Source organism: Aythya marila (assembly GCF_965140915.1).
Source record: "Aythya marila genome assembly, chromosome: 12".
In the NCBI taxonomy this organism is placed as follows: domain Eukaryota; kingdom Metazoa; phylum Chordata; class Aves; order Anseriformes; family Anatidae; genus Aythya; species Aythya marila.
The window spans coordinates 11,927,268-11,952,724 of record NC_139053.1 but is presented as its reverse complement, the minus strand read 5'-3'; the positions used below and the strand labels follow the sequence as shown (position 1 = coordinate 11,952,724).

At 40.6% G+C, this 25,457-nt stretch overlaps 1 protein-coding gene across 1 annotated transcript in view; it reads left to right on the top strand.

The window, feature by feature from the left end:
- The window catches only part of WTIP (WT1 interacting protein), a 78,495-nt gene extending 53,238 nt beyond the window's left edge, over positions 1 to 25,257 (top strand). The window contains exons 4-8 of the mRNA XM_082770073.1: positions 12,650 to 12,712; positions 15,103 to 15,233; positions 16,207 to 16,258; positions 18,166 to 18,234; positions 21,043 to 25,257. Of these exons, the coding sequence (XP_082626199.1) occupies positions 12,650 to 12,712; positions 15,103 to 15,233; positions 16,207 to 16,258; positions 18,166 to 18,234; positions 21,043 to 21,195 (468 nt within the window). The 3' untranslated portion in view covers positions 21,196 to 25,257. The remainder of the gene's footprint in view (positions 1 to 12,649; positions 12,713 to 15,102; positions 15,234 to 16,206; positions 16,259 to 18,165; positions 18,235 to 21,042) is intronic.
- The last annotated feature ends 200 nt before the right edge of the window (positions 25,258 to 25,457 follow it).

Genomic DNA, 25,457 nt, shown 5'->3' with positions numbered 1-25,457 from the left:
TTCTTTTAGACCAAATTGTTCTTTTATATTGGGTTGTTTGCTTTGAGAGTTGCTTTACTCTTCTGGGACATCCTTCTGCCAGTGCTAGAATTAGGGGAGCATTTACCACTAACTCCTTGAAGACGGAATCAGACCCATAGTGGTGCCTATGAAACCAAGTACATAACTGTCCATAAGCCATCACAAAGTGTAAATTATGAGAATACACAGCGGAGCTGCTCAAGCTTGGGACTTGAATTGCAGCCACAAAGGCTCTCCTGCCAAGCTCAAAGTCAAACATCTGGGGAATACCAATCACAGCAAGAGGGGAGACGTTTTTGACTGGAGCACGTCATCGCTGTGTACAATGTTGCTTTGTTGCAGGCGCAGTTTTAATCACTGCTCTGCTAGGAGTGATGTGGAGCTGCATTGTGATTAGCTAAAAACTGTTAGCCACGGAGGAGCAACTAATTTTCTCTCCATGTGCCCAGAGCTTTTATAAATGGTGTGCTTTAATAGAGACTGAGTCATGAAAAGAAAAATGGAGCTTGTTGCTGAGCTGTGTTGTTCCAAAAATAAAATATTTGTGCAATTAAGGGTGAGGATTGTGCGGTACACAGAGAATGATTTGATAAGTGGCAGACCATTTATAATTAAGAATAAGGGGACAGCATGGCTGGGAATTGAACTGATATATTTTAGCTTATAGGATGATGAATTGGAGAAGCAGTATGTTGAATTTACAGCACCTTTATTTATTGAAATACCATTCATTTAGAAGCATTGGTCTTCCAGAACAACTTTCCATTTCTAATGAAAATATGGCCATCCTTTTTGCAAAGGAATGACTCAAAGTATATCCCACAACAAAAATGTTACTGGCAGTTCAGAGTACACAAATGCATTTCTCATCAATGCAATCCATAAAAATAATGGAAAGTCCTAAAATATAAGCCGTATTTGCCTTCACATGTTTTACCTTTACTCTCAGCCTACCACGGCTGGAGGCTGCTGAGAAGAGCAAATTGTACTTTGTGCAGAAACGTTTTGTGTTATAATTGAAATGTGTTACTGTTTTGTTTGCTTTTAAGAGAGAAAATTATTTGTTCTTCCATGCTGTTTTCAGCTTTCTTTCCCCCATTTCTGCAGAAGTGTAGGGAGAGGAAGAAAAGGTGGAGTGTATGATAGAGGGGCTCGAACCTTTGAGATTTTTCTTTTTTTTTTTTTTTTTTTTTTTTTTTTTTTTTTTTTTTTTTTTTTTTTTTTTTACTGTGTTGGAATGTACTTTGCCCATGACCAAAACTTTCATCCAGGTTGAATGATGTGATTGTTGCTGTTATCTTGTAATTTCAGCCTAAACATGACAAAAATCTAAAAATCTACATCTTTTTGGAGAACATTCAATTGGGGGGGGAGGCACAAAGGGGTGGAACCGTTTAATTCTTAGATGTGCTGCAGTAGGCTTCTGAAGGGAGACACAGTGATTTTCTCAAGAAAACTGAGGTTAAGGACCTGATAAGAATACATTTTCTGCAAGTAGAGGAACAGTTGGGACATTCCAGGCATCGATTTTTAAGCCCAAGCGTCCTTTGGATGCATCTTAGCAGGTTCCCATTGTCACAGGGAGATGAGAGAGAAGCAGACCAAGGGACTGCAGCAAAAGGCAGTAAAATAAATTAAATTCTGATGTTATCCCTGCCAGTGTTAAACTCGCTGCTTCTCAAAAAGTAAATTCATTCTCTTTTAGCTTCCCTTGAGCAGACCTCATAGCAAGCATACCAGGAATTACCTTGTTTCTCTAATAAAATCAAACACCTTTGCCTACTTCAGCGTCCTGAGGACTGAGAAAGCTCAAAGCGTAGCAGTCAGAGGAAAAGTCCGCAGAGTAGCATTTAAAAGGAAATAATTTTACCTGCTTCTTGCCCCCAGGTTTTGTTCCTAGCCACTACAAGGTCCCAGTTCTGTCTAAAAAAGAGGTGTTTTCCATCCAAAGCAGTTAGCCAAATGCTTCTTGTGTAACTGAGAATTTAAGTCTTCATTGTAATTCCAAGTCTCCATTGTAACACTCTTACTGCAGCTTTATATGCCATACTTTTTTTTTTTTTTTTTTTTGTCAGTACACTGGTAGGAAGTTAGGAAAGTCAAAGACGGGGGTAGGAGTTTGTGTAAAAAGTTTTTCCTTTTGGATGTATTAGGCTAATCTTGCACTGTGGCCTCTGACCACTGCCATGCACGCTTTGCAGGCCAAGAAGAGAGCACACAGAAGGAGGCAGAACTGTGGGTGCTGCCGTGCATTATAACAGGCTCTGGAGTTGTCCTGTAGCCCTGTCTCCACAGGTCCCTCACAAAGAGCTGTCTCCTCTTTCCTGCAAGCCTCCATCCCGTCCTATAGCAGCAGCGTGTATATAGAGCCTATATACGTGCTCCTCTGTGCCCGGAGCAGGCAGCATGGGGCAGTGCTGTCCGTCCCCCTGCTACTGCTCTGTGTCTCACGGGTTTGCTCCAGGTGCTCCCTCAGCACCCCATCAGCAGGACTGGGGATGTCCCTGAGGCTGGGCCAGGCACAGGGAAGAAGCAGCACCCCGCTGTGGCCCTGCAGTAAGTTGGGCAGGAACAGTGACAAGGCAAGAAAGCTGAACTGGTTTTCGCTGTGAAACAGCCAATGGAGATACTTTTTAGGGAAGAATGGATATTATGTATGGGTTTCTACTTATTGGAACTTTTAGAAAAGTTTAAATTTTTGCCATGTGTGTCAGTATTTTACTTCTGGAGTGCTGATGTTCTCTGTGTCAGAACAACTCCTGTAGAAGCAGCCTCCAGAACCGTACTTTGTAGCTCACAGAAGGTACCAGGTACTTTAACTTTCAGGTCAGCTCTTTCTCTCCAAAGGTGTTACATTGAATTCACTGAGGTATTATTCATGGTCCTTGAAGGCAAGACCTTCAGAAATGCTGTTATCCGATCCTTGGAAGTGTTCAGCACCTGCTGTAAGAGCAGAGGTCACCCTCCTTGGCTAAACCGTCTCTTTCAAGGTTTAGCACAGTGCTGGTGCCACCCACTCAAGGTGTGTCTTTTCCACCCTAGAAGCAGTTGCGTTTCAGTGGTGAAACGGCTCACATTTTTCAGGAGAGCTCACTTGTCACTTAAAGCACAGTGAGCGCCAGAGAGCTTTGTCTACCAAGTTGTTTCAAAAAAAATCAGTCTGTGAAAGTGTGACATGAGGAGCTGCTAGTGTTAAGCATTCCAAGTCTGACCCTTTCTTTGAAAAGTGCTTTTAATTTCTGGAAAAGGTGTTATAGAAATGTAGATGTTATCATTCATTATGAGCAATTTCCACTGTGGAGCCATAAAGCAATCCAAAGCACAGATACACCCATCAAAACCTCTGGCAATAGCCGCAAGGTACATTCTTCTAACAAATAGTTTTCCCACATGTTTGCTCTTACTGAGGGCACAGATTATCTTTCTCTGAATCAGGCAGCTTATTTTGCTCATTCTTTCCAGGGAAGAAATGCTAGAAGTTTTTAGGCACACTCGTGGAGTTGCAGGTGGAGAAGAGATGCCACATGGAACTGCTGTGGTCGTCCTTCTGAGAACAGTGCCAGCCTTCCTGTGTGAAGGGCTGCGAATCGATGCATTAGGGATGGGACACCACCACTGATGGAGGGCATGGCACTGCTCTGCCTTCTTCACTTGTCAGCCTCCTGGTTCCCTGATTAGCTGCAGATTCTGTCACTGCTTAAATCCAAACCATATTGGCTAAATGTGGTCAGCGAATCAGACTTAAAAAACAAAAAATAAAAAATCCCAGATATTCCACTTCCGCCTAATCATGGTGTAGAGATTGCCTAACCTGTGCAATTTCCAGTAGGAACACTTGGGTAGTGATATTGTGTTATTGGACAATAAAAAGAGCAGTAAAAAAGAAGAAAACAAAATAAAAAACTTTTCCCTGGTTTGCTTTAGCTCGAGGGAAGATGCAGTCACTCGTCTTCACGCCACCTTAAGGCAGCAAGTCCAGCAATACCCAGCTCTTTTCTCAGCCCTGTTAGGACAGTTATTTCATGAAAGGAAATAAAACAAATGACCGTTTAATCCTTCCCTGAAAGCTTTTAGGACACAGATGGCTAACTAGCCATAACAAGGACACTGTTCCTGGTGAAGTGAACAAAAAATAAATGCCTTACTGTATAATAAATAATCCCAGTCAGGTGTTCTTGTTCCATTTCGTTGATAAATTGCTGCCTAATCAAGGGTGAAGGAAAAATAGCTCAATAATTTTAATTTGTCTTTCGTGTTCAATGCTCAAATATCACGTAAAGAAATTTAAAAGAAATTACTGTTTTTCTTGGCAAAAAAGACTTTAAAAGTGTCACCAAAGCAGCCTGAATTCTTAGATCTATTATTGCCTTTATTTCTCTTTTTTTTTTTTTTTTTTTTTTTTTAAACTTTTTGATAGGCTTTTCCTTTTTCTCTTGAGGTAATGAGCATTATTGAGTGGGGGTCCAGCAGAGGTTAAGAAATTAGAGAATTTCCCTCCAGGGAGCAGATGAGAGGAAAAATGAACCTTGTGACAGATGTTAGTTATGTTGCTAAATGCACTGCTGAAGACACTCAGATGCAATGGAGATAGCCTATTACAGACACCACAAGCTGTAGTGCGTAGCATTAAGGTCATCTAAAACTTCCCCTTTCAAGATTTTCCCATTTCTTTAACAACTTTGCCAAATTTAATCCTTTAGGCTGAATTTCTCCATGCCAGGATTGTGCCTCTGGCCAGCTCTGCTGTCATTTATTGTCGAAAGTTTCATCTAAACCTGTTCATCCGTTTCAGTAGGACTAGGGGAAGATTTGTCACTTTGCCCATAAATCCTCAAAGCGAAAGGCTCTAAAAATGTAGTTTTGCACATGCCAACCATAAAGAGAGACTTAGGATGCTGAAAGCCCCCAGGCCTTGGGGTGTTGGCTTTTTGCCCTTCCTACCCCTGAGCGTGGCCAGCCCTCATGATGGTCGTTGAGTGCCTCCTGCCCCGGCCTCCAGAAGAGGCAAGGGCTGAGGCTGTGGCAGAGGGGAGGGCAGGCAGCCCGCGGGCAGTGGGGGAAATGGGGCGGGATGCTAATGGAGGACTAGCTGGGTGGTGGGCGTTTGGGAGCAGGATTTGCACCTTCATCTCCTGTAGCACCAAATACAATGAGACCTTGACCCTAATTTGGGCCCCTGGCATACAGGGCTGCAATGTAAATATTAATAATAACGAAGCTATTCTTCTCAGTTTGTGCACGTGCTGTTCTCCAAGCCTGGCAGTGTGGGAAATGGCCGCCCCACTCGCTGGGGCCCTAGGAAGATAGTTTTTATTTAGAGTGGTGGAAGCTGGTGTCAGCTGGAGTCAGGGGTTTGATTTTCCATCTCAGCAAGTATAAATGTTTGGAGATCCCCTTGGGAGGTGAGCACTGGGGCTAGTGCATTAGCCAGAGAGCCCATCACTGCTAAGTGAGACTCTCTCAGAAAAAAATAGACTCCAGTTGAAAAGGTAAATGATTAAAGTTGCAGCTTATATCCATTTCATATCTAAGGGGAATTGTAAAGCAAATGTAGTTCTAGATACTTATGAGGATGTTGCATTTCAGAGACTCGCTATTAAAATGCATTCTCCAGTCAAAGGACAGACAGACACGTTTGTTTATTGATGTGTTTAACAGAATAACGGAATCAAAGCTTGGAAAGGGATTTGCTGTAATAGTCCTGGTAGACAGAAATGTGTGGAAGTCTGTGAGCAGTTTCAAGGCACTGACCCTCTGGGCTGGGACAGGAGGTGCCTTCAAGTTCCAGAACGCTGATAGCATTAATCAGACATGGGCAGATCCACGGCACACGCAGTGAAAGGCATCCTGAACGCTGGGCTTTGCTGTGCTCCCAAACACTACCCCTGAAAACAACGGCAAACAGATTATAGCATGTTCTGTAATCCGTGCATGAGGGAGTGAGGTTCAAGTTGTTACTTGTGTGTGTCTTGCTTCATCCCCTCCCTGCCAAAAAAATTATGAATATTGTTTTTCCTTATTTTTTCTTGACAGTTCATAGTATACCAGTGGTGCAGGTTTTATTTTACGAACAGATTTGACAGCAGTGATGATTAATTGTGGTATTCTGAATTGAAGTGTTGCATTAAACCTACAGATGGGCTTTAAATACAAATTTCACAATATTTAGGGTATAGCCAGATACTTATTGGCTTGTGCAGTTTAGAGTTAATTATCTCAGTCATCCCGAGGAGCGTGTAGAGCTGGCAGTCTGGATTCACCTCTCATTGTACCTCACCGTACTGCTGTATAGCCCACATCAAGAAGTTACACGGCCACTGAAGCCGGTGGCAGAACTCCCATAGACTTCAGGAGGAGCTGGATTTTCCCCCAGGAATTAATCCCAGATGACAAGTTTTTAAAGCTAAAGCCCACGTTAAAATGTTGGCACCAAGGCTGAGAAACATAAGGCTGAATTCTGCAAACACTGCATTGCATGGCATGGCAGACTGTAGGCTGCTAATAGGAGAGAAGTGGTGTTTTGAAACAGGAGACCAACTGGAGTCCAGAAAAATCTCGGGTTTGTAAAAGAGCAATACACAGGCAGTACCTAGCCCCAGATGGTAATACAGATAAACGTAATGAATGTCAATGTGTAGGATCTGTATTTGCTAAGATGCTCGGTGTTTCCTGAATTTGGTTATGGATTGTTAAGTGGGTCATGGGAATCACTCTTTGAGCCATGACAAAATAGACAAGGAAGACAAAGATTTTTTTAATTATTTATTTATTTTATGAGACTTACCATTATGGACTAGGTCTTGCAGCTGTCTCATTCTTCACATGTGCTAGTGGCATGTTGTGGAAAGTGCGTTAGGAAGTCCAGTCAATTTCATGTCAGAGAGTCATTCCCCCACTTCCTCTTGAGATGCTGATCCAAAAACTCAGATTATCCCTTTTTTTCTTAATATTGCATTGAAAAATAAATTACAGTAACTGAAGCACATTTAAAAAGGAACTAGAGCTCTTTTTAATTATGTGGAACTCCTGCCAAACACTTGTAAGCAGACAGCATTAATTTTTTTTCTATGGGAGCATTAGAAAAAAAAAACATGTGAGAAAGTGGTGTGTTTCCACTTCTGTAGTAAATGCTGGTATTAGTTGCTGTATGTTTTGAATTGAAATCTTTCAACAACTGTTTAGAATAAAATGCAGACTTTTTTCAGGAAGATATGTTCTAGACAGTTTCTTTCACAGTGTGCATAATAGATGGTAGCATTGACAATAAATAAGCCGTAGCAAGAGTGTAAGTGCTACGCAATGTAAGGCGTTGTACAATGTGAATTGAGTTCATAGATTTCGCACTGTATGATACAGTGCTGAGTTAAATTTGTTGCTTCAGGTTTCTTTCTTGTTCATTGTCACTGCAAAGCTTCCACAGGAGTTTGTCCAAGGAAGATCTAGCTGAGAAAATCATCATTTTACTCATAATTAATCAGACAAAGTATCCTTGGCGAGTGCTCACTTAGGGATCTCTGTAGGCTCCCCATGAAGTAGATGGCTGTTCCCTTCTCAGAGGCGATGAAATGCCTGACTGCTAAGGCAAAGTTAGTTACCAGCTAAATTCCTGAGTTTTGGCAGTGTTTTGTGCACGGCCCAACAAACTGAGAGAACATAAAGTCCCTCCCTGCTCTATCCATGTCCTTCAAACTTAACTAAGTGGAAACACAGAAGCACGAAGATATGCTGCTGTGTTAGTGTTTCCTTACTGGCACCAAGACAGAACAAAGCAACAGGAAGATACATGAAAGGGTTTCAGGCGAGATGAAGGGTAAAGTTCTGGACCATTCTGCTTTAGTTTAATCTCTGCCACCTGCTCTGAAGTTCCTGTATCTCTGAGCCTGCTAAGGCCCCATTTTGTTCAGTTTAGTTTAATCATTGCATTTAGATGTGTGGGTAAAACAACAAAAAAAAACCATCTGCATGAAACCAAATTTGATATTCTCTCCCTCTTTTAATGTGACCCTATGAATTTCTTGCATTGTTGTGTCCCATGTACTAAGGGTCCCATGCAGAGAGCAAACAATAAAGCAGCGAGAAGACAGATGCTCTGCTAATGGGAAACCAAGGAGAAGAGAGTCTGTGAGGGATTACAGGCAGCCTGGGGTTGGAATACATTATTAGCATAGCACCCAATTCAGAAATTCGTTTTCAGAATTAAATGCCTGCAGCATTTTGGCAAAAACTCCTGATCATCCCTCTCTAAAGCCCTTAAAGCATGAAAGGGTAAGAATCTCAATTCTAGGCTGAGCAGTCACATTCAGCAACTTTGCAGTGCTGTAACAGTTTTTACAGCTTCATACCATCGGCAGCAATTGCCACACCTACTGAAATGTAACCCACTTGATCTGTTTGCACAAACCTTTAGCAGGTTTTGAACATCCCCATCAAAGAAGAAAATGGGCCTGAATGAGATTCCAGGGTCTGTTTCCAGGAGGAAGGTTTTGTTTTGCTGAGTGCCTAACAGCAGGGAAGTGCATCAGCCTCTCCTTGGGCATGGTTAGGCATGTGAAGGAGGAGCAGCGACATGTCTTTTCAAAGATCTGACATTGCCTAAGGTAGAAACTTAAGGTCCTGAAGCCTTTTTCAGGCATGCTGTTTTTTTATTATTTTTGCTTTTGAAAATGGTGATGAGAACATCGCGCTGTGAAAGACCCTTGGTAGACAACCAAGATTCAGTTGAAGGATTGACGGCAGACAGGAAAAATGTTTTCTTACAGTACTTGGTGGGATTATCCTCCATGCATAATTGTTCATTATATACTCAAAATTCATTGTTAAATTCTTTTGGACATATTGCACATTAGACAGAAGAGTTCATAGACCCCAAGATTATCACAGAAGGACACTAACAGTCCAAGTATTTGGGACAGAAGGGGACTTGTTTTCCTCATACACTGGAACAAAGACTCTTGGACAGAATCATTAGACATTTTTAGCCTGTTTGGTAATCAAAGTATAGTAGATGGCAAACAAAATAGAAGTTCATCCAGCCAGTTCTTCTACTTTATTTTTTACTTTTCTGTTTTGACGTAATTGACATAACTTCAAGGTTTATTTAGTTTTCTGAGTCTTATTTTATATGAATATCGTTGGGAAGCTTTATTTTGAAGTCTAGATTCTTGCACACAGACTGAGATTTTATTATCCTGAAAGAGAATTCAAGGACAAGGTAAATATGGGAAAAAAACAGTTGGGACCAAACTGAGGAATCAGGAAAAATAATATACCAGCTCTTCCATGGTAATGTTTTCTTTGCTTTTTGTTAACTAGCATCTTATTTCTAATGCACGGAAAAGACAGTAAAGGCTAATGCTTCATTTTGAGCTTTGAATGTCAGAGCTGTTGTTTTATAACAACTTCTTTCAAAGTTTTTGTATGTGCCTAGTGAACATCTATAATGAATACCTGGGAAAGTTCAAAAATACGCTTATTTGTCCTGGGTATGTACTGTCTGTAGCCTTTTGAACATGCCAGTCTAGTTTTGAGCTTGGTCGGTATTTGTCATCTTACTGGTCTGCCAACAGTTCCTTTTTTTTTTTTTTAATGGCACATTTGAAAACGTTATAAAGTAAGCCTAGTTCTCCTTCCATCTGGAATGAAATTGTATGTATAAAATACCATGTGTACAGGAACTGTATCTGTGGTATGGCTTCTCTGTTAGGATCTTGCGTATCAGCTCATATTATTTCACTGTTTCACCTCAATCTGCTTTTCATGTCTCCAGATTGTGAGGAAGGGCTGGTATGCCCAAAATTTTTTTTTCACCCTCCAGCTATGTCAGTAATGAAAGTAACTACAAGTCTGTACAGCCTAACTTCTCTTCTCATGCAGTTAAGTAGTTCACAAGCTCTGGGGGACCAGTGCTTCTTCCACCCGGCCATGCTGGGAACCCACCATCAGGGAGGCTCTTGGGTGTGCTGGGATGATAATGCCGCCGTTCTGCCTTGTCTACTGTCTAGAGCAAGTCGCAACTTCTGTCTTGTTGCACACACAAGGCTTGTGAAGCTTAATAGTTATCGAGTGTTTCAAAGACAGAGGTTAACAATTTTAATTAGTATTTTAAGACTTTGTAAGTTTTCTTCTAAAATTGAAAACCTAGCATAACAGCTGTTTGAATTCTCAAGGTTTCTAAAGAAGTTTACAGGTGAGATACAAAAATGTAGAGAAAATGTTTTATTCTTTACTTTTGCACAACACTGTCCACAGTACAACCACCATATAGAAAAATGGTGCTGCTGGGATCCTAGACTATTTTTCTTTTCCAGTCCAAGAAAATTTAAAGCACAAGCAGAGCCTAATCCAAACCCCAGCTTTCAGTGAATCAGGAGGTTTCTGGTTTGTCTGGGATCAATACTGTGATCAGAAAAGAGAACAGTGTAGTGGTGAAGGACAGTGAAAGATTTTATCACTGCTAGTAGACTTACTGCCATTTTGCGAAGTCTTAATTGGGTAATCCAGTTCTGGATGTGTTTGACAAATAACAATTCTCTTGTTAAAAACAAATCATGGTTTTAATATAATAGGGTTAGTCATATAAAGAGTGATTTTGTGTCAGCAAAACCTTTCTTTCTGACAAACAGTGTAATTTATGACAATCTAGTTAGCAATAAATGACATTAATCTGACCACTAAGCCATTCCGTTCCTGGGGAATAACGTTCCCTCTTAATCAATAGCTGGGTAAATGCTCCTTTGCATTCCTTATCAAATGACAGCCAGATGGTACTGGTAAATTCATTCCAGCAGGATTTTAGAATTAGCTGGGTTTGTATTATTGTTAATCCTCTGCTGTCTGCGCTGCCAGGACCTACCCACCTGTTTCCAGTAACCCTCGAGTTCACAACCTTAGGAAATAGTCTAGCCAGATGGTTACTCAGATACAGTGCAGCCAAGAAGCATCCCAAGTAGTGAGGACTTTTTTCTACCTCAGTAAAAAGAACAAAACAAGTATTTGGATACAAAAACTGCTACCTGAAATCAGGGAGGTGAACTCAGCCATTTCTCCATGTCCAGACTTGCACACCAGTTTCATTACTCAGTTCAGAATGGGATCTCCCAGAAGTAGCCAGCTACGACTGCCACCCCTGGATGTGTTCCTCAACACTCTGGTCTCTTTCCTGAAGTTTGAAAGTTTCTTCAGATTGTACAAGCCGTGTTCCTTAGTGCATAGCAAATACAGAGCTGTGAGAGCTGCTGTAGCATCATTTACTGACTTTCAGGGCCCATCAAAGGGTCTGCAAGACCTTTTTCTTCTAAACTGCTGTGTTGCATAGCAACAATAATTTTGCCTCGAACCTCTTGATGTGAAATAATATGTAATCCCCTCACACCAATAAAAAGAAAAACATATGGCAGCGCTAGGCTGTGAACCACTGGCTTTTGAAGTGAGGGGACAGTTAATCCCCACGAAATCAAGGGGGAATGGAGCAAGCCATAGGCTCTGTTAGGCTGAGCCTCTGAGGATGCATTAGGTGCTCTGAGTCAATTACCCTGAGCTCTGTCAGGAGAGTCCAGTTTGCCCTTATCCTCCCAGTCACCATCTTTTATCGTATGTGACTACAGTACATTTCAGGCAAGCTTACAAACCTAGTTGCTGAAATAACCGTACAAGTGCCTGGGCACCCCTTTCCTCTGGCAGGAAGGAGTACACATGCTGCACTTGTACGGATGAGGGTAAAGTTCAGCCACTGTAAATACCAGTTTCAAAATTACATGGCTGGAGTTCATCAAGCAAATGTCTCTTTCCTGTAGGGTAGTTGTTGGGTAGGTCAATCACCTGGCCTGATAACCTTGATATTATTTGTACGTGCCTAAGCATAGGGTTAAAGAAACTTTGGCATCTGAACCAGGACCTGCTTTAGGGGCCCAGGTACAAAGTTGAGACAAAAAATGTGCAGGGAGGGAATGTGGAGCTGTGGTCCCAAGTGCACAAAGTACTTCCTTGCGGCCATGCTCCAGGGACTGCACCCCAGAGGGCTCTGCTGCCAGGCTGCCCAGCCTTTCCTTTTCCCATTGCTTGCAGCTGGGCTTCGTATCACAGGGAACACAAGCTCCTCCATCTGGACTTTTAAAATTGTCTCATTGATAAAAAGCTTGGTATCCACAAGGTAGCTAAATAGTCCTTGGGCCTGTCTCCATCTTTCCAGGCTGCATATAGTACTGAGTGAAATGTAGGTCCTAAAACTGAGGTCAGTAAGCATCCTGTTGCTAGTTTGAGTGCGAGTCAGGAGGTCAGTCCTGCACTGTTTACTTCTAAATTATTTACTTTACCCCACTAGCACAGCAAAAAGAGTGACTAGAAGCTAATTCCAGCACGCCAAATGAACGCAAACTCCCTGAACAGGCTTCAAAGCTAAAAATCATATTCTTAAATGATATTGTTATGTTGCAAAGCTCAGTATTTACAGCAGATTAGGAGGCCAAGCTGGTACTTCAGCACGCTGCAAGAGCAGAACCAAGTTTTCTGAATCAGTCTTCCAAACCTATTGTGTAGTTTGCTGGCAAACAGCGCGGTGTTCATTTAAAAGGTATTTCTGCAGCTAGAAGAGTGGTTACTAATAATCCTGTTTTTTCTGTCGTTTTAACAGTATTCAGGTTTTCAGCAAACAGCAGACAAGTGCTTTGTTTGTGGACACCTCATAATGGAAATGGTAAGAGAGCTAAGCTTCTAACTGTGGGATGTCTTTTTGATGTATTTTGGATAGTGCTCTGTGAGACGTGCTTTTTCCTTTGTCAGACTATTGTTGTCTCCATTATTGTAAAGGTAATTTTTCAAATTGAGGCAGTATCATAAATATATTCATGTTGTATTACTCTAAAGTACAGGAAGTTGGGCTTTTCTTATACCTGAGATCATGGGATTCTGTTGTTCTGCCATGTGCCAATTAAAAATAAAAAATAAAAGGAATTTAAATACTAAAAGGGGAAAATAGACCACAGCTTTGTATGAGAACGTGGTAAAGGAAAGCAGGTGTTGTGTAAGACAGTAGAATAGTAAGAGGATGGAGTCTGGTCTAAGGAAGAGAGAAGCATTATCAGTAGTCTTGAAGTTTGTTGCCAGCTCTGTGACTTGCTTTATTTACCTTCTGTCACTTGCTCCATGTCTGTTAAAATCCATTATTGCTACTGTGATGTGCAGGGAGCCAGCAGTCAGAGTTACTTTTATAATTAAAAATCAAAGAGCCATGGGTTGGGCCAGATACTGTTGGCATCATTTCACTTGGAAAAAGTAGGATGAATTTTGTCTGTTCTTCCTAAGCAAAAATTCCCAAACAAATGAAATTGCTTGCATATTGAAGAAGTGCAGATCGTGTATATGTCAGTGTTTTCCTTTTGCTTTAAAATGTATGTGAACATTAGCGTGCCTACTAGAAGTAGCTATTGCATTGCAACACGGAGGCGCAGTAGGAGCTGGAACAGAGACTTCACTAATGAGGATTCTGGCTCATATCCTGGCACCACTGGTTGGACAAGGATATTGTTCGTTTTAGCCCAAGAGCAAATTTCTAGAGTTGTGTCGTGCAGGGAGGGGGATCCCAACTTGCATGCTTTCAGCTGGCCCTTAATTGCAGAACGCCAGGCAAGAGTCCATAATATCTAGTTGGTGGAGCTCAGTAGCTGGAAGTTTGGCAGGTGCTCATCTGCTTTTCTTCCATCAGCAAGTATGCTCCAACAAAAGGAAACAGCTCTGGGAGCTCCAGGAATTAGGCAGTCTTATTTGGCTAATTGCTCTGTGTTCCTCCCCAGGAGTGCACAGACACAAACATGCCTGCACAGTCGTATTACTGGTGTGCAGCTGAGGAACCGTGCTGCAGCCCCACAGGCTTGGTTGCAAGCCTGAAGCTGTTCAAGGCTGAAAGTGCAGTCGAATTAGGGATTGTTCTGTGCAAAGGGTGGCTGCGCAACCACAGCAGGCTAACAGTGCATGTTTTGTAGCTGCTTGGATAGCAACACGCACACACAGACAAGTTGTGTCTGGGTAGGAACAGGCTTGCAAATCAGAGTCTGATGTCAGTCATTGAACAGAGAGCTATAGAGATTTGTTAGAAGAGGGAAAAGGTGAAGTTAAGTTGACTTCACGCATTTTTCCTATGCTCCATACCTTATTTCATGTTGATTTGAACTTTATCTGTAGAAACACCTACATGGCCATGAGAACTTGATCAGGGGAGATTTTCCATCTCCAGCTTATTAATAGCTCCAAGATGAGTGTTCTTGCTAGCAGAAACTTTCTGAGATTACCTTTCAAAGGTGATTCTTATACCTGAACTGCATGCAAGTGGTGCTGTAAGGTGTTGAGAGATGCCTGAAGATGATACTATGTCTAACCCTTCCCAGAACCATGTTCATGGGCTTGATGTGCCCTCCGTAGTGTCACAGTAAGTACAAGGATGCCATGAGGAGGGGATTTTTCTGTAGCAACCTAGAGGAGACTGCGTAAACCTGTCCTTAAAGCCTTTAAAATGCAGCAGGGAAGGTCAGCATGGCAGAAGGCAGCGCAGTTTTGATTACCCATTGATACAGATGGAATTTAAACTGAAACTGATGGGCCCCAGTGACAAATAGCTAGTTAGTAACTGTGGTGGAACAGGAGCGTTAATAAAGGGCTATCTATTTGCTTGTTTTATTGTTTTACTTTGTAGATTTTAATAATGACTCCTTTGGACTCTCTGTCACAGCGTGTTACATTTTGTGAATTAACTCTGTATCTCACTAACTTGTATCTGCAACAGATTTTTCCAAGAAGTAGTCACTGAAACTACTTTTAATTTCTATTGGGCAATATTGGCTCTGCAGAACTAAAAGTGATGGGACTTAGTCTGATTTTCACAGTTCTCTGTCATCATTGGGAGCCTAATAGAAACCCACAGAAATAAGCAAGCTCATTGTTTTAAACGGCCCCTTGCTGACAGATCTCCAGAGTGGTAATTTCATTCTGAAGTGTGTTTCTTACTGTCATTTTTAAGAGTCGGACATAGCAGTGGATGGGGGAATCTCATGTAATCATGCATCCACTTATTTTGTTGTTTTGCCTCTTAAGATCTTGCAGGCCCTTGGAAAGTCATACCATCCTGGCTGCTTCCGCTGTGTGGTATGTAACGAGTGTTTGGATGGAGTCCCCTTCACTGTAGATGTGGAAAACAATATTTACTGTGTCAAAGACTACCATACGTAAGTAAATAAATCCAGTGCATGCTTGGAAAAATTATACAAGTTAAATTATTGGTATAGTTGTAAGCGTTGCAGCAGATAAAAAGGGTTATTTCTGTCTGCTGTGATGTCCCTCAGTGCTCTTCTCACATTTTGCATTTGTAAAGTGTTTTAAAGTTTTAAATGTCACTTTGTGGGCCTAGTGTGACATTCAGGGGCTAGATGAGGTTGAAAATCAAGTTATGTCAGAGGATATATTCCTCTGGTGCCTGCTTCTCTACTGCTTTCAGGATTTCCAACATGAAGTAGACATGGCTAATTGTGCAATGATGTTAGGTTTTGCTGGCTTTAATAAGTCTAGATTCTGGTAGCGCATCACTGGAGAGTATAAGTTACATTAACCTAGACTGGACAGTAGACGTGTAATTAGCAGCTAGTGTTAGAATGATTTTAGCCTCACCTTACAAAATGTTTCGTGGTTAAGTGATTGCTTTTGGACTCCCTTCTGCTCTGCACTTTAAACTCAGCCCTATTGGTTTAACTGACTGCTTGGTGAGGATGGAGCAAATGTTGGCCCAGTAACTGTCATAAAATACAGCTTTGGATAAAACCAGTTGATGTATTTGGTTTAAGTAGGTCCTAGCCCAGATCAGACCCTTTCACACTTAGTGTGTCAGTTGGTGACATTCCTTGGGTCGTGAGGTGCTCTGCAAAATTTGAACAACTTTAAGAGTAAAGAAAGCTGAGAGAAAGGGCATATATGGGAGTAGGGCTGGACTGACTATGCCTAGAAGGAAGACCTATGCAGTAAAGGTGGGGTAGATCTGCCTTTGTAAACTTCCTTTTCACGAAATATGACCAAAAAAATTTAGAGATGCTTCCAAGCCTGGATTTACGTTTTGCTAATGAGAGGGCCTGGTTAGAATAGGTCTCTTGGTTCTACTTTTTGGAGAGGCTTTGCATGTAATTTGAACAATTTCTTCTCGCACCCTAGGGTTTTCGCACCAAAATGTGCTTCCTGTAACCAGCCGATTCTACCAGCACAGGTACGTGTTAGCATGCAGAGACTCTTTAGAGAAAACAGCTGTTGGCATATGAACACTTTGCAAAAACACATTAGATGCTTTTCCTCCCTCTTTCAGAGGCTGTAGTATGTCAGATACTAAATTAAATACAGTTCAGCAGTAATGTCACTCCCAAACATTCCCAGAGGTTGTAATAGTCATAGCACTTATGCAGCATAGTACTTTGTATCTTTAGGGTGCTTTCCAGGTCTTGATTATGCTGTTATAAATCTTGTTTAATTGAAAGCCCTGACCAGGGCTCCAAGAACAACCCAAGAAGTAAAGCCCTGTTTATTTTTAGAATCTCCCATTAGCAGACAAGGAAAATTGCTGTTTGAGCTATGTTTGCATTTTTGATGGAATGTGTGAAGATGCCCAAGCTTGAAAAGACTTCTGAGGGGTTACCCTGACCCTGTGAAAAGGCCACATAGCCTGTCATCCTGGGGTGGCACTGTAATAAGAGTGCTTGAAGGGGTGGAAAAGCAGGTAGAAAGGATGGCTAAAAGGAAAGTCAGATGAATGACTGCTGCTTGCAACCTCAGCCCATTGTGGCAGTGTCGTTAATACAGTAAGATTTGTACGTTAAGACAATCCTTTTCTGCCTGCTGCAGTGATGTTTGTGTAGGACCCTCTGAGTTCCCATTGTTGAGGTCACTGACCAGCTCATTCACAAGCAAGAGCCTCAGCATCTCACTCCTCTTCTTTGGCATGTTTATAGAGCCAGAGCTTGCTGTCTGTAAGCTGCTGTGCCCCAGTAAAGCTTAGGGCTAGAGCCTCTCAGCATGCCCACCTCTACCACTCTGCACGTTATTTTCCGTTTGTAATTCTTTCTGTTAAATGGTAAAGTCTCACATAATTTAAAACCTTATAAAGGCTGAGACAGAACTACCTGCCCTGCTGGTGGGGTGTAAGGAGAAAAGCCCTATGGAAACTTCCCTTGGTTTTGTGTCTTACAAAATTATATATATATATAAAGCATATAAAATATAAATACAAATATATATATATTTAGATACAAAAGTAAATAAAAAGAAAAGAGAAGAAAAAGCAGCCCTACTGCTGACTCATCTGATGGTTAGCGGGATAGACTCCATGTTCTTTCCCATGGAGGTCTCATAGGTTAGATCAAAACTAGCAGTGCAGGTGCTAACTTGCCTACAGCTTGTCTTAGACATAGGCTACGTCATATCTGATGCTCTGACCACGCCTGCAACTGGAAACAATGCAGGGCAGCAAATTTAATGAGTTCTGTCTTCAGAGGCATCAGAGTGGCTCAGAGAAAGTCTGTGAGGTTAGAAGAAGGGTATGGGCTGCTCAGCAGGGCCTGGGGCTCAGCCAGGTATTGCACAACTCCACTACATCCACCCTCATGCTGAGGTTTTTGGCCTGTGCACGTAATTACCTGCTGGACTAGTATGTAAATCTCCATGGGGTACATAGAGTGACACATGTGTGTGCAAAATATTTGTGTACCATCTGGTTTGAGGGGAATAGAAGTCCTGGAAAGATCAGGTCAGGATTTCTATAGGGAAGAGTGACCCAATCAGTAAGTCATGTTGTTTGGCTGGTAATCTGTGCAAATCCTGGGTGCCCTTGGAAAATGATTTGATCTCAAGAGAAATTTGTCCCTTGAGCATGAAGTTTTGGCTACACTTCCCAAAGGACCTCTACAGCTTAGCTCTGTCAGATACCCGTGCTGCTGCTGAACTGCAAAAGCAGTGGTGCAGTGCTGTGCCTAGTGGGGCAAGACCCTCAGCATGCCCTGCTCTGCAGGAGAGGGGATCCTCCTGGGAAGCAGCTTTCCAAAGCTATAAGTTGGGCACTGAAAGAAGATAGAGAAAACACCACTTAAAAACACATTCTTACCTTCTTTGTGCTTTCCCCAACAGGGCTCCGAGGAGACGATTCGAGTAGTGTCAATGGACAAAGACTACCATGTGGAGTGCTATCACTGCGAGGTAAGCGTCACTGCGTGCCTCTGCCCAGCTCCCCCACGGCAAGGCTTTGCTAGTAGCGAGCATCCTCCTGATCGGTGCGTGACTCGCGCCCCAGAGTGTGTTTGCTGGTTCCTGCGCGCCTGGGCAGGCAGGGCTCTGCCCCACAGCTCCCAAAAGGAGTCAGAGGAAGGAGTACAAGATAGGCTGCCAGTTGTGCTGCCGTCTCTAGTAGCACCAGATTAGTTCCTTTTTTCTTCTCTCAGTATATGAATTTCAAAGGCCGGGTTTAGTTTTAGTGGAATTTTCTCTGTACTTGTAGATGAGGAAAGAACAAAGAGGGAAGTGCTGGTTCTTTTTTTTGCCTGATCTTTTTGTATACAGTTTGCGTGGCTGTGGTCTGAGGGGCCTTGAATCCACATGGCCTTTGCAGGGAAAGACCATTACCCTATGCTGGGAAGGGGTTCTGAGTTTTTCCATGCTGGATGAACAGTGATTTTTTACTATAAAAGAGACGGGTACCAGTGACTTGCTATTTCTTTTTGTGCAGAACATTTAAACATTTGGGGGGGCAGATCAGGTTCTGGGACTAGTGACCTTGCTTCACAGGGAGGGAGGAGAGCTGCGCTCAGTCCTAGCTCTGCATCCCATAAGGGAGGAGACAAACCCTTTAATTTGGGATCAACCCAAAATTTCCCTTTTGCAGTAGGTACGGCTATCTGATAAATACATTCTATTATTCATGCAGGTGGTAACTGTGATAGCATCCAGCATGGCCTGTCATAAGCACCAGAAGCAAAAAATGTAGCCATGCTGTCTTCTGTGCACTCCTGCACAGAAAGATTTTATAGAGAGATTTCCAATTGAGGGAGAAAATAGCAAAATTCAGGGCTTCTCAAAATGTACATGAACCTAAACCTGAGGAGGAGCCCATCCTCTTAGTTGTCTTCTTCCAGCAGAGGTAGCTGATATTCCAGAAAAATTGGCACAGGAAATTTCAGCGTTTTGGAAAACTATTTCTCTCCTCCTCCTTTCCTCATCTATTGCTTTGTGCAGGCTTCACCTAAAACAACAGCTCCCTCCCCTTCTCTCCCAGCCTATTGATGTTATATTAGAATGTCCAAATAGGGGGTTATTTTCAGTTCTGTTTCATTGTTCATTTCCCCATTCTCTTTCCAGTTTGAAGGAAATCAAGCTGCCTCCACATCTGCCCAGAATGGCAGAATGCATTTATGTACAGAAATCAGGGGGTTAGCCGTGTGTTAACAGGGGTAGGTTACTGCCTAACATCCTCAAATTAGGCTCAAACTGTACACACTGAGTCACTGCTGTCTCCAAATATTGCTAATTCAGTTAGTACCAGTATTTTGAGGGATTCATATGGATTCTTTTTAAAGGCCGAATTTATATGAAATGCCATTTGTCATCACCACCTGTTGATCATGCAAAGTCACTAGTCAGCTCAGAAACTTTTCTGCTTTTCCATGTCATCTCTTCCTTATGCAACAGCTTAAAATTTGCTGTGAAGTTCAAGCCGGCTTGCAGATCAATATAGACTCATTCTAGAACTGAAATCCACTGAGAAAGTAGACTTTCTTGTTGCAGAAAAAGGAATCCAGTTCTGGACAGGGAAAAGGTACCCAACAGCTATTCCAAATACTTGTAATATATCTGAATTTTTTAAATTATAAAGAGGAACTGAATTTTAAATCTTAATATAATAGACTATAAAGGTAGTATGTAGCATATATTCACACATAGAAAATAGAAATTGGCAGAAGCTTTGATTAAAGCCTCTCTAAACTAACATTTCAGTTTTAAAGCTTACTTTAAAAGTTTTCATTCTTATTTCAGCATTATAAAAAAATAAAGATTTTAACATTAGCTATGAAAGCTGAAAAATCATACTTTGAGTCCAATTAAAAACTCTGCATTGATTTTCAGTACTAAAATTACCTATATGCCCAGTTTGATCACATTTTTTCTTCTGTTAGGTGTTCAGTTACATATTCAGAATCCCTGATTTGTCAGAATTGGTCACAGTAACAATTTTAAGTACTTACAACTCTTGAAACAGCAAATCCAAGCACAAAACCACTGTAACTTTCAAATGTTCTCAAGGTTGCAATGATAACTGAGCACCAGGATTACCTCTGCTGCAGTGTACACAATTGTCAGCAGGCAGCATCATTGTTTACTCTGTTGTTTTTATTTCTGTTCCTACGCTGTTGTTCACTTATGTCATCCCTGTAGTTATGTGCCAGTCCCAGAGATACTTATGTGTCTCCACCAAAAATACAAACCATGGGCCTTGAAGTCTTTCTCTAATTCAAATTAGATTTAAAAAAAATAATAATATGAAAGTTCAGTCCTGATACGTAAGTAAAATATGCCTTATCTCCCCTTCTGGCCTTACTCCTCTTTCTCATTCTCTGCTTATACTCCCCTAATTCCTGCTCACTGCCTTGTTGTAGAATGAGCTCCTTGTTTTTTTTTTCCTAACCTGTTCCACGTTGAGCGTGTATCAGGGTTAGTCCTTAGCCTAATTTTATCTGTTTTGCTTCAACATTTAATAGATGAAGATAAGTGGGAAACAACAGAAGAAAAATGCGACAACTGGGCTGGGTACTTCTAGAGATTGTCCTAGCAGATTTCAGTAACAGCATTTTGTTTAATACAAGATAGTCAGGGTCTGTCTACCACAAACTCTTGAGATTGCTGCTTTTGGAGGCATGGGAGGGAGCTCTCATAGTTACAGAAGTCAGATCAACACTGATATGAGATAACCTACCTGAATCACTCACTAACCCAGGATTTAAATTTTTCTTCTAGGACTGTGGCTTGCAGCTCAATGATGAGGAAGGCCACCGTTGTTACCCATTAGAAGGCCACTTGCTCTGTCATGGCTGTCATATCAGGCGCCTTAATATTAAATTGCCATCACATCCACCTCCAAGCTATCCGATGCATGTCACAGAACTCTGAAAGACATTTCCATTACCAGTAAGCTGTTTGAAAGAGAAGACAGAAATCTTAAATGACTTTCCTGTTCCTTTAAAGATGATATCCCAGTAATAACCATCTAAACCAGCTATTTATTTTTTAAATCAGAGGTGAGGGGTTCTTTCTGATCTTGTACATATGTGTTCTTTTATCTAGACGTTTTCACTGAGACACCGTCTACTTGAACAAATAATGTGCCACTAAGTTGTAACTGTAAGTGGCAGCAATTCTAAAAACAGTGGTATAAAGGGCTGTTCTGCACTCCCTACTCACTCTTCTTCAGTGGAGGTTTCACCAAAGTAAGGAGTGCAGAATTAATTTCCAGAAGTTAGCACCTTATCATATTGCAGCAGGCATGATAAGAACAACACTAGCATTTTAGCTCATTTCATCAAATTCTGGTCTTAGAGAATACAGTCTCACAGTTTTAAAAACCTACATTCCCAATGGTAGTGAATAGGAAGCAAGCAAACATTTTTAGCAATGGCAATTTTCAGCAGGGGTTAAATAATGGCATTCTGTGAAGAAGCACCAGGCCAACTCTTTATCCTACATGGTTTCACAGTCATCCAAAGACTATTTTGCTTGCTAAAGAAATATGTCAAGCATCTCATGAAAAACACATTACAGACAAACATATCTAAAAGATTGCTACATGCAAGTTCACAACAATTGAAGGAAGTTATAGACCTCTGTAATTGCTTGTCGTGTACAAGTCTAGCCACAGTTTCAGAATGCATTCATACCAACTTGATGATTTGGCACTTACTAAACAATCTTTTAAACCTGTTTTTGTTTAATAGGGTTAGCAGCCCCTTTCTATGCAAAGGTATACTTGTCTTCATGCTACTTGTTTTATACAAGAATTTGTTACCAACTGCTTTATGATTGTGTGTTGATATGTTAGTAAAAAGGGGGGGACAGTGTTTTTTGTATTATCTCTTCAGCTTTGTGTTCTTTTCTAGATATACTTTTGAACTGATTATGGTGATTATGTTCACGGGAAAACAAAATACAGTTTAGCAGAAATAATAATTTAGACACTGACAATTGAAACATTGGTATTTTATAACAAGTATTAGGTGTACATAGAATGTACACACTTTCATGTTTTGCATAAGCTTTTACAGTAACCTCAGAGCTCTGGGGAAATATATGTCTTCCATATAGGAAGTTAGATGAATCTTTTTTATGGTTTGTTTTCTACCATGTGTTGATGATTTACATGCAAATCACACATCTGTATGTTTAAAAAAATTCCTTGCATTCTCATGAGAATTGATCCAGCCTTCCTGAATTTATATTTTAAATAAATCCATCATTGCTGTCTTTGTATCCAAAATTACAATAAAATATATTTTTTTTTTTCTGCTCCAAAGGAAGTGGAAATACCAGACAAGATTCTCCGCATGTGTAAATTGGGACATTTCCATGCCAGTTTTCAACACATCGAGAATCTGACCAATCTGTTCAGAAATAGTCACGTTAAATTCAGCATGCAGACTGATGAAATGACTTATTTGGTAACACCATTGCAGTTTAGTTTCTTATGCTCCATTGATTTTTTGAAAGCCATTTGTGGTGCTCTTGAGCAGTACAAAGGGCATCCAATGGACACTAATTCCTAAGTGGAATAATTAACTCCTTTAACAGAACTTTTTGATAGTCTGGAATTTCCTTGGGGGGGTGGGGGAGAGCAAGGAGGCAGGAAAAATTCCTGTGAACTATTTTTTTCTGTTAGTAAGGAACAAAAGGTATGTTTTCTGAACTTCTGCCAAACTTCCATTGGCCTAGATGAACCTGTTCTATTGAATGCTCCTTGGCAAGTCAGATGCTCCTTTAAAAAGTGATTTTCTTATTAATATATGTTTAAAATTAACATATTTAATGTGAGAACTGTGTTTTGAATGGAATTACAATGCAACTAGTGCCCTATTCCTACAGTTTGACCTAAGAGGCCTGCCCTCCAAAGAGTGGGCACTGGCTGCATGCACACTTTCTCTGCATTTGCAAGTATTACCTGTTTGTCTGTAGTCACCAAACCAGCCTCAGAGGGAAGCAGAAATACATGTGCCTCTTGCCCAAACAGCAAATTCTAGAAAAGGAAAAAAAATTGTCTTAAATTAGATTGTATGATTAGGTCAGTTCCATTAAGGTTACTACAAACAATATGAAATGGAACCGAGCAGACCTTCAGGATAAACTTTTAGCCTGAGATGCGATGTAATACTTTTCCATTTAAAGATGCTGCTTTAGCCCACATCTAGCTCTGAGGTACTTATGTTTACTTGTCTTTGTGATACATATTAAAGAATCCAAATTAAGAAAACAATCATTAAAATACAGAGAAGGTTTGGGTCTGTTCCTGTGAGCAAGCCGTCCCATAACAGTACTTGCTGTACCGAACCATGCTTTGCTCTACCATTGTAAAAGCAAAACCTTAAAAATCACAGTGGCCAGAGGAGGAGATGATGCTGGCATTTAGCCCAGTCTTCTGCCAGCACCTTCCTTAGCACTTTGCCTCCAGTCAGGGGCAAGGTTAAGTTTCCAGTTTGACATTACTTTTCAAGGGTCAGCACACTATCTAACATGTACATACAATACCTTTTCTTCTTTTTTGAAAACGAGCATGCCTTAGAACAGAATAATATTTAATTTCACATTAATTTGTCAGTCTTGTAGTTCTACTCAGTTCCAATGTGTTAAGTATCATCACAGTAAATACTGAAAGTTTTTACTGACTGTTTCAATATAGGATAAGTAATTTGTTTAAAAACCAGAAAGCAGCAGTTGTTGTTCCATCAGTTTCTACAGACAGGTCCATTTTGTTTTTGGCTAATGAAGTATAGCTTTGCTTTTCCAGCATTAAGTATAAAAGCTGGAGGTTGAATGAAATTTGCCAGTTTTTCAATCAAAGAACAGAAAAAAAATAAAAGCAAATCTAAACCAATGGTGTGCTGCAATCTGTAGTGCTAGTGACAGTTTCTTCACATTTTACATCCTGTCTGGGGAATTATGTAAATGAGAAAGCTTCTTTTAATTATTTTCTTAAGGAGTATGCTTATATAAAATCAGTTCAACACAGATGTAAACTTTCTGGAGTTCATTTTATGATGTGATTGTTCATCAGAAGCCTTTTCTGCATTCTGTACTGTCAGAATATTTCCATAAAGTTAAAACAATAACAACTTGATCTCATTTGCATCAGGAGTACACCTTTCCATTTTGGTAAGGCAGTCTTACAAAGTCCCTACAATACAACGCTGTCCTAGGCAATTCAGAGTTCCTCATGCACTGGAGGATGTGATCCAAAGAAAGGACCAAAATGATAATTGGAAAACAAAACAGAAGAATGCACTCAGATAATTGAGCTTTCAAAAAGGGGTTGTTTGGGTTTCTTTTCTTTTCACTTGTGTGCATGTGTGTATGTGTGTATGTATATATTTTGTAAGGTGGAGCTTCAGAAGGAAAACACGGTTAGAGGAGCTCTTTAAGACCAGAAATTCCAGAGTAGTTAAGTAAACCAAAGCTCTAAAGGAGACAAAAGCTGCTTTCTTGTGTTTCAAGAAAAGTTTAAAAGTTTGTGATTCATCCTGTAACTAATGCCGTAACTAGAGTGTATAATTTGACTTAAATTAAGTTTCATTTGAGAAATATTTTCATTTTCTTTAAAAGAATATAGTTTTCTTCCAAGAACTTGGACCAACGTTGATTTTTATTTTGTTAGGAAATATATAAATTCCCTGTTTGTATATCATGTAACTAGTTTACATGCTGAAAATATACATTAGTTTAACTATTTTTGTATATATCCTTGTAAAACCTTCCAATGTGCTTCTGTCTTTTAGTCTTTAGAATTACTTGTGGTTTTGTGTTTCAGTGTTTGATTCCCTTGATTGTTGAAGAAAAAAATTGGGAAATGTAGATTTATTTATCTAAAGAAGAAGCTACTTGCTATCATCCTAAGTTATTTAATATTAAAGTCAGAAGTTTCATTTAACCTTAGATGCTATAATCTGCTTTTTTCAATAAAGACATTTTGTAGTTATCTTTGATTTTGTAGTTTATTACATGTAAGTATTTTTTTTAATCTAGGTGGGCTCTAACACCATTTTCAGGAGACCCTTGTATTGCCTATAAAAATGCCTAACTGATATTAATTGATTGCAGCTGCAGTCATGAAGGATTTTGGTCCTCCAGTGCAAGTGTTACTAATTAAGGTCTAAAATATGCCCACAGCTAAT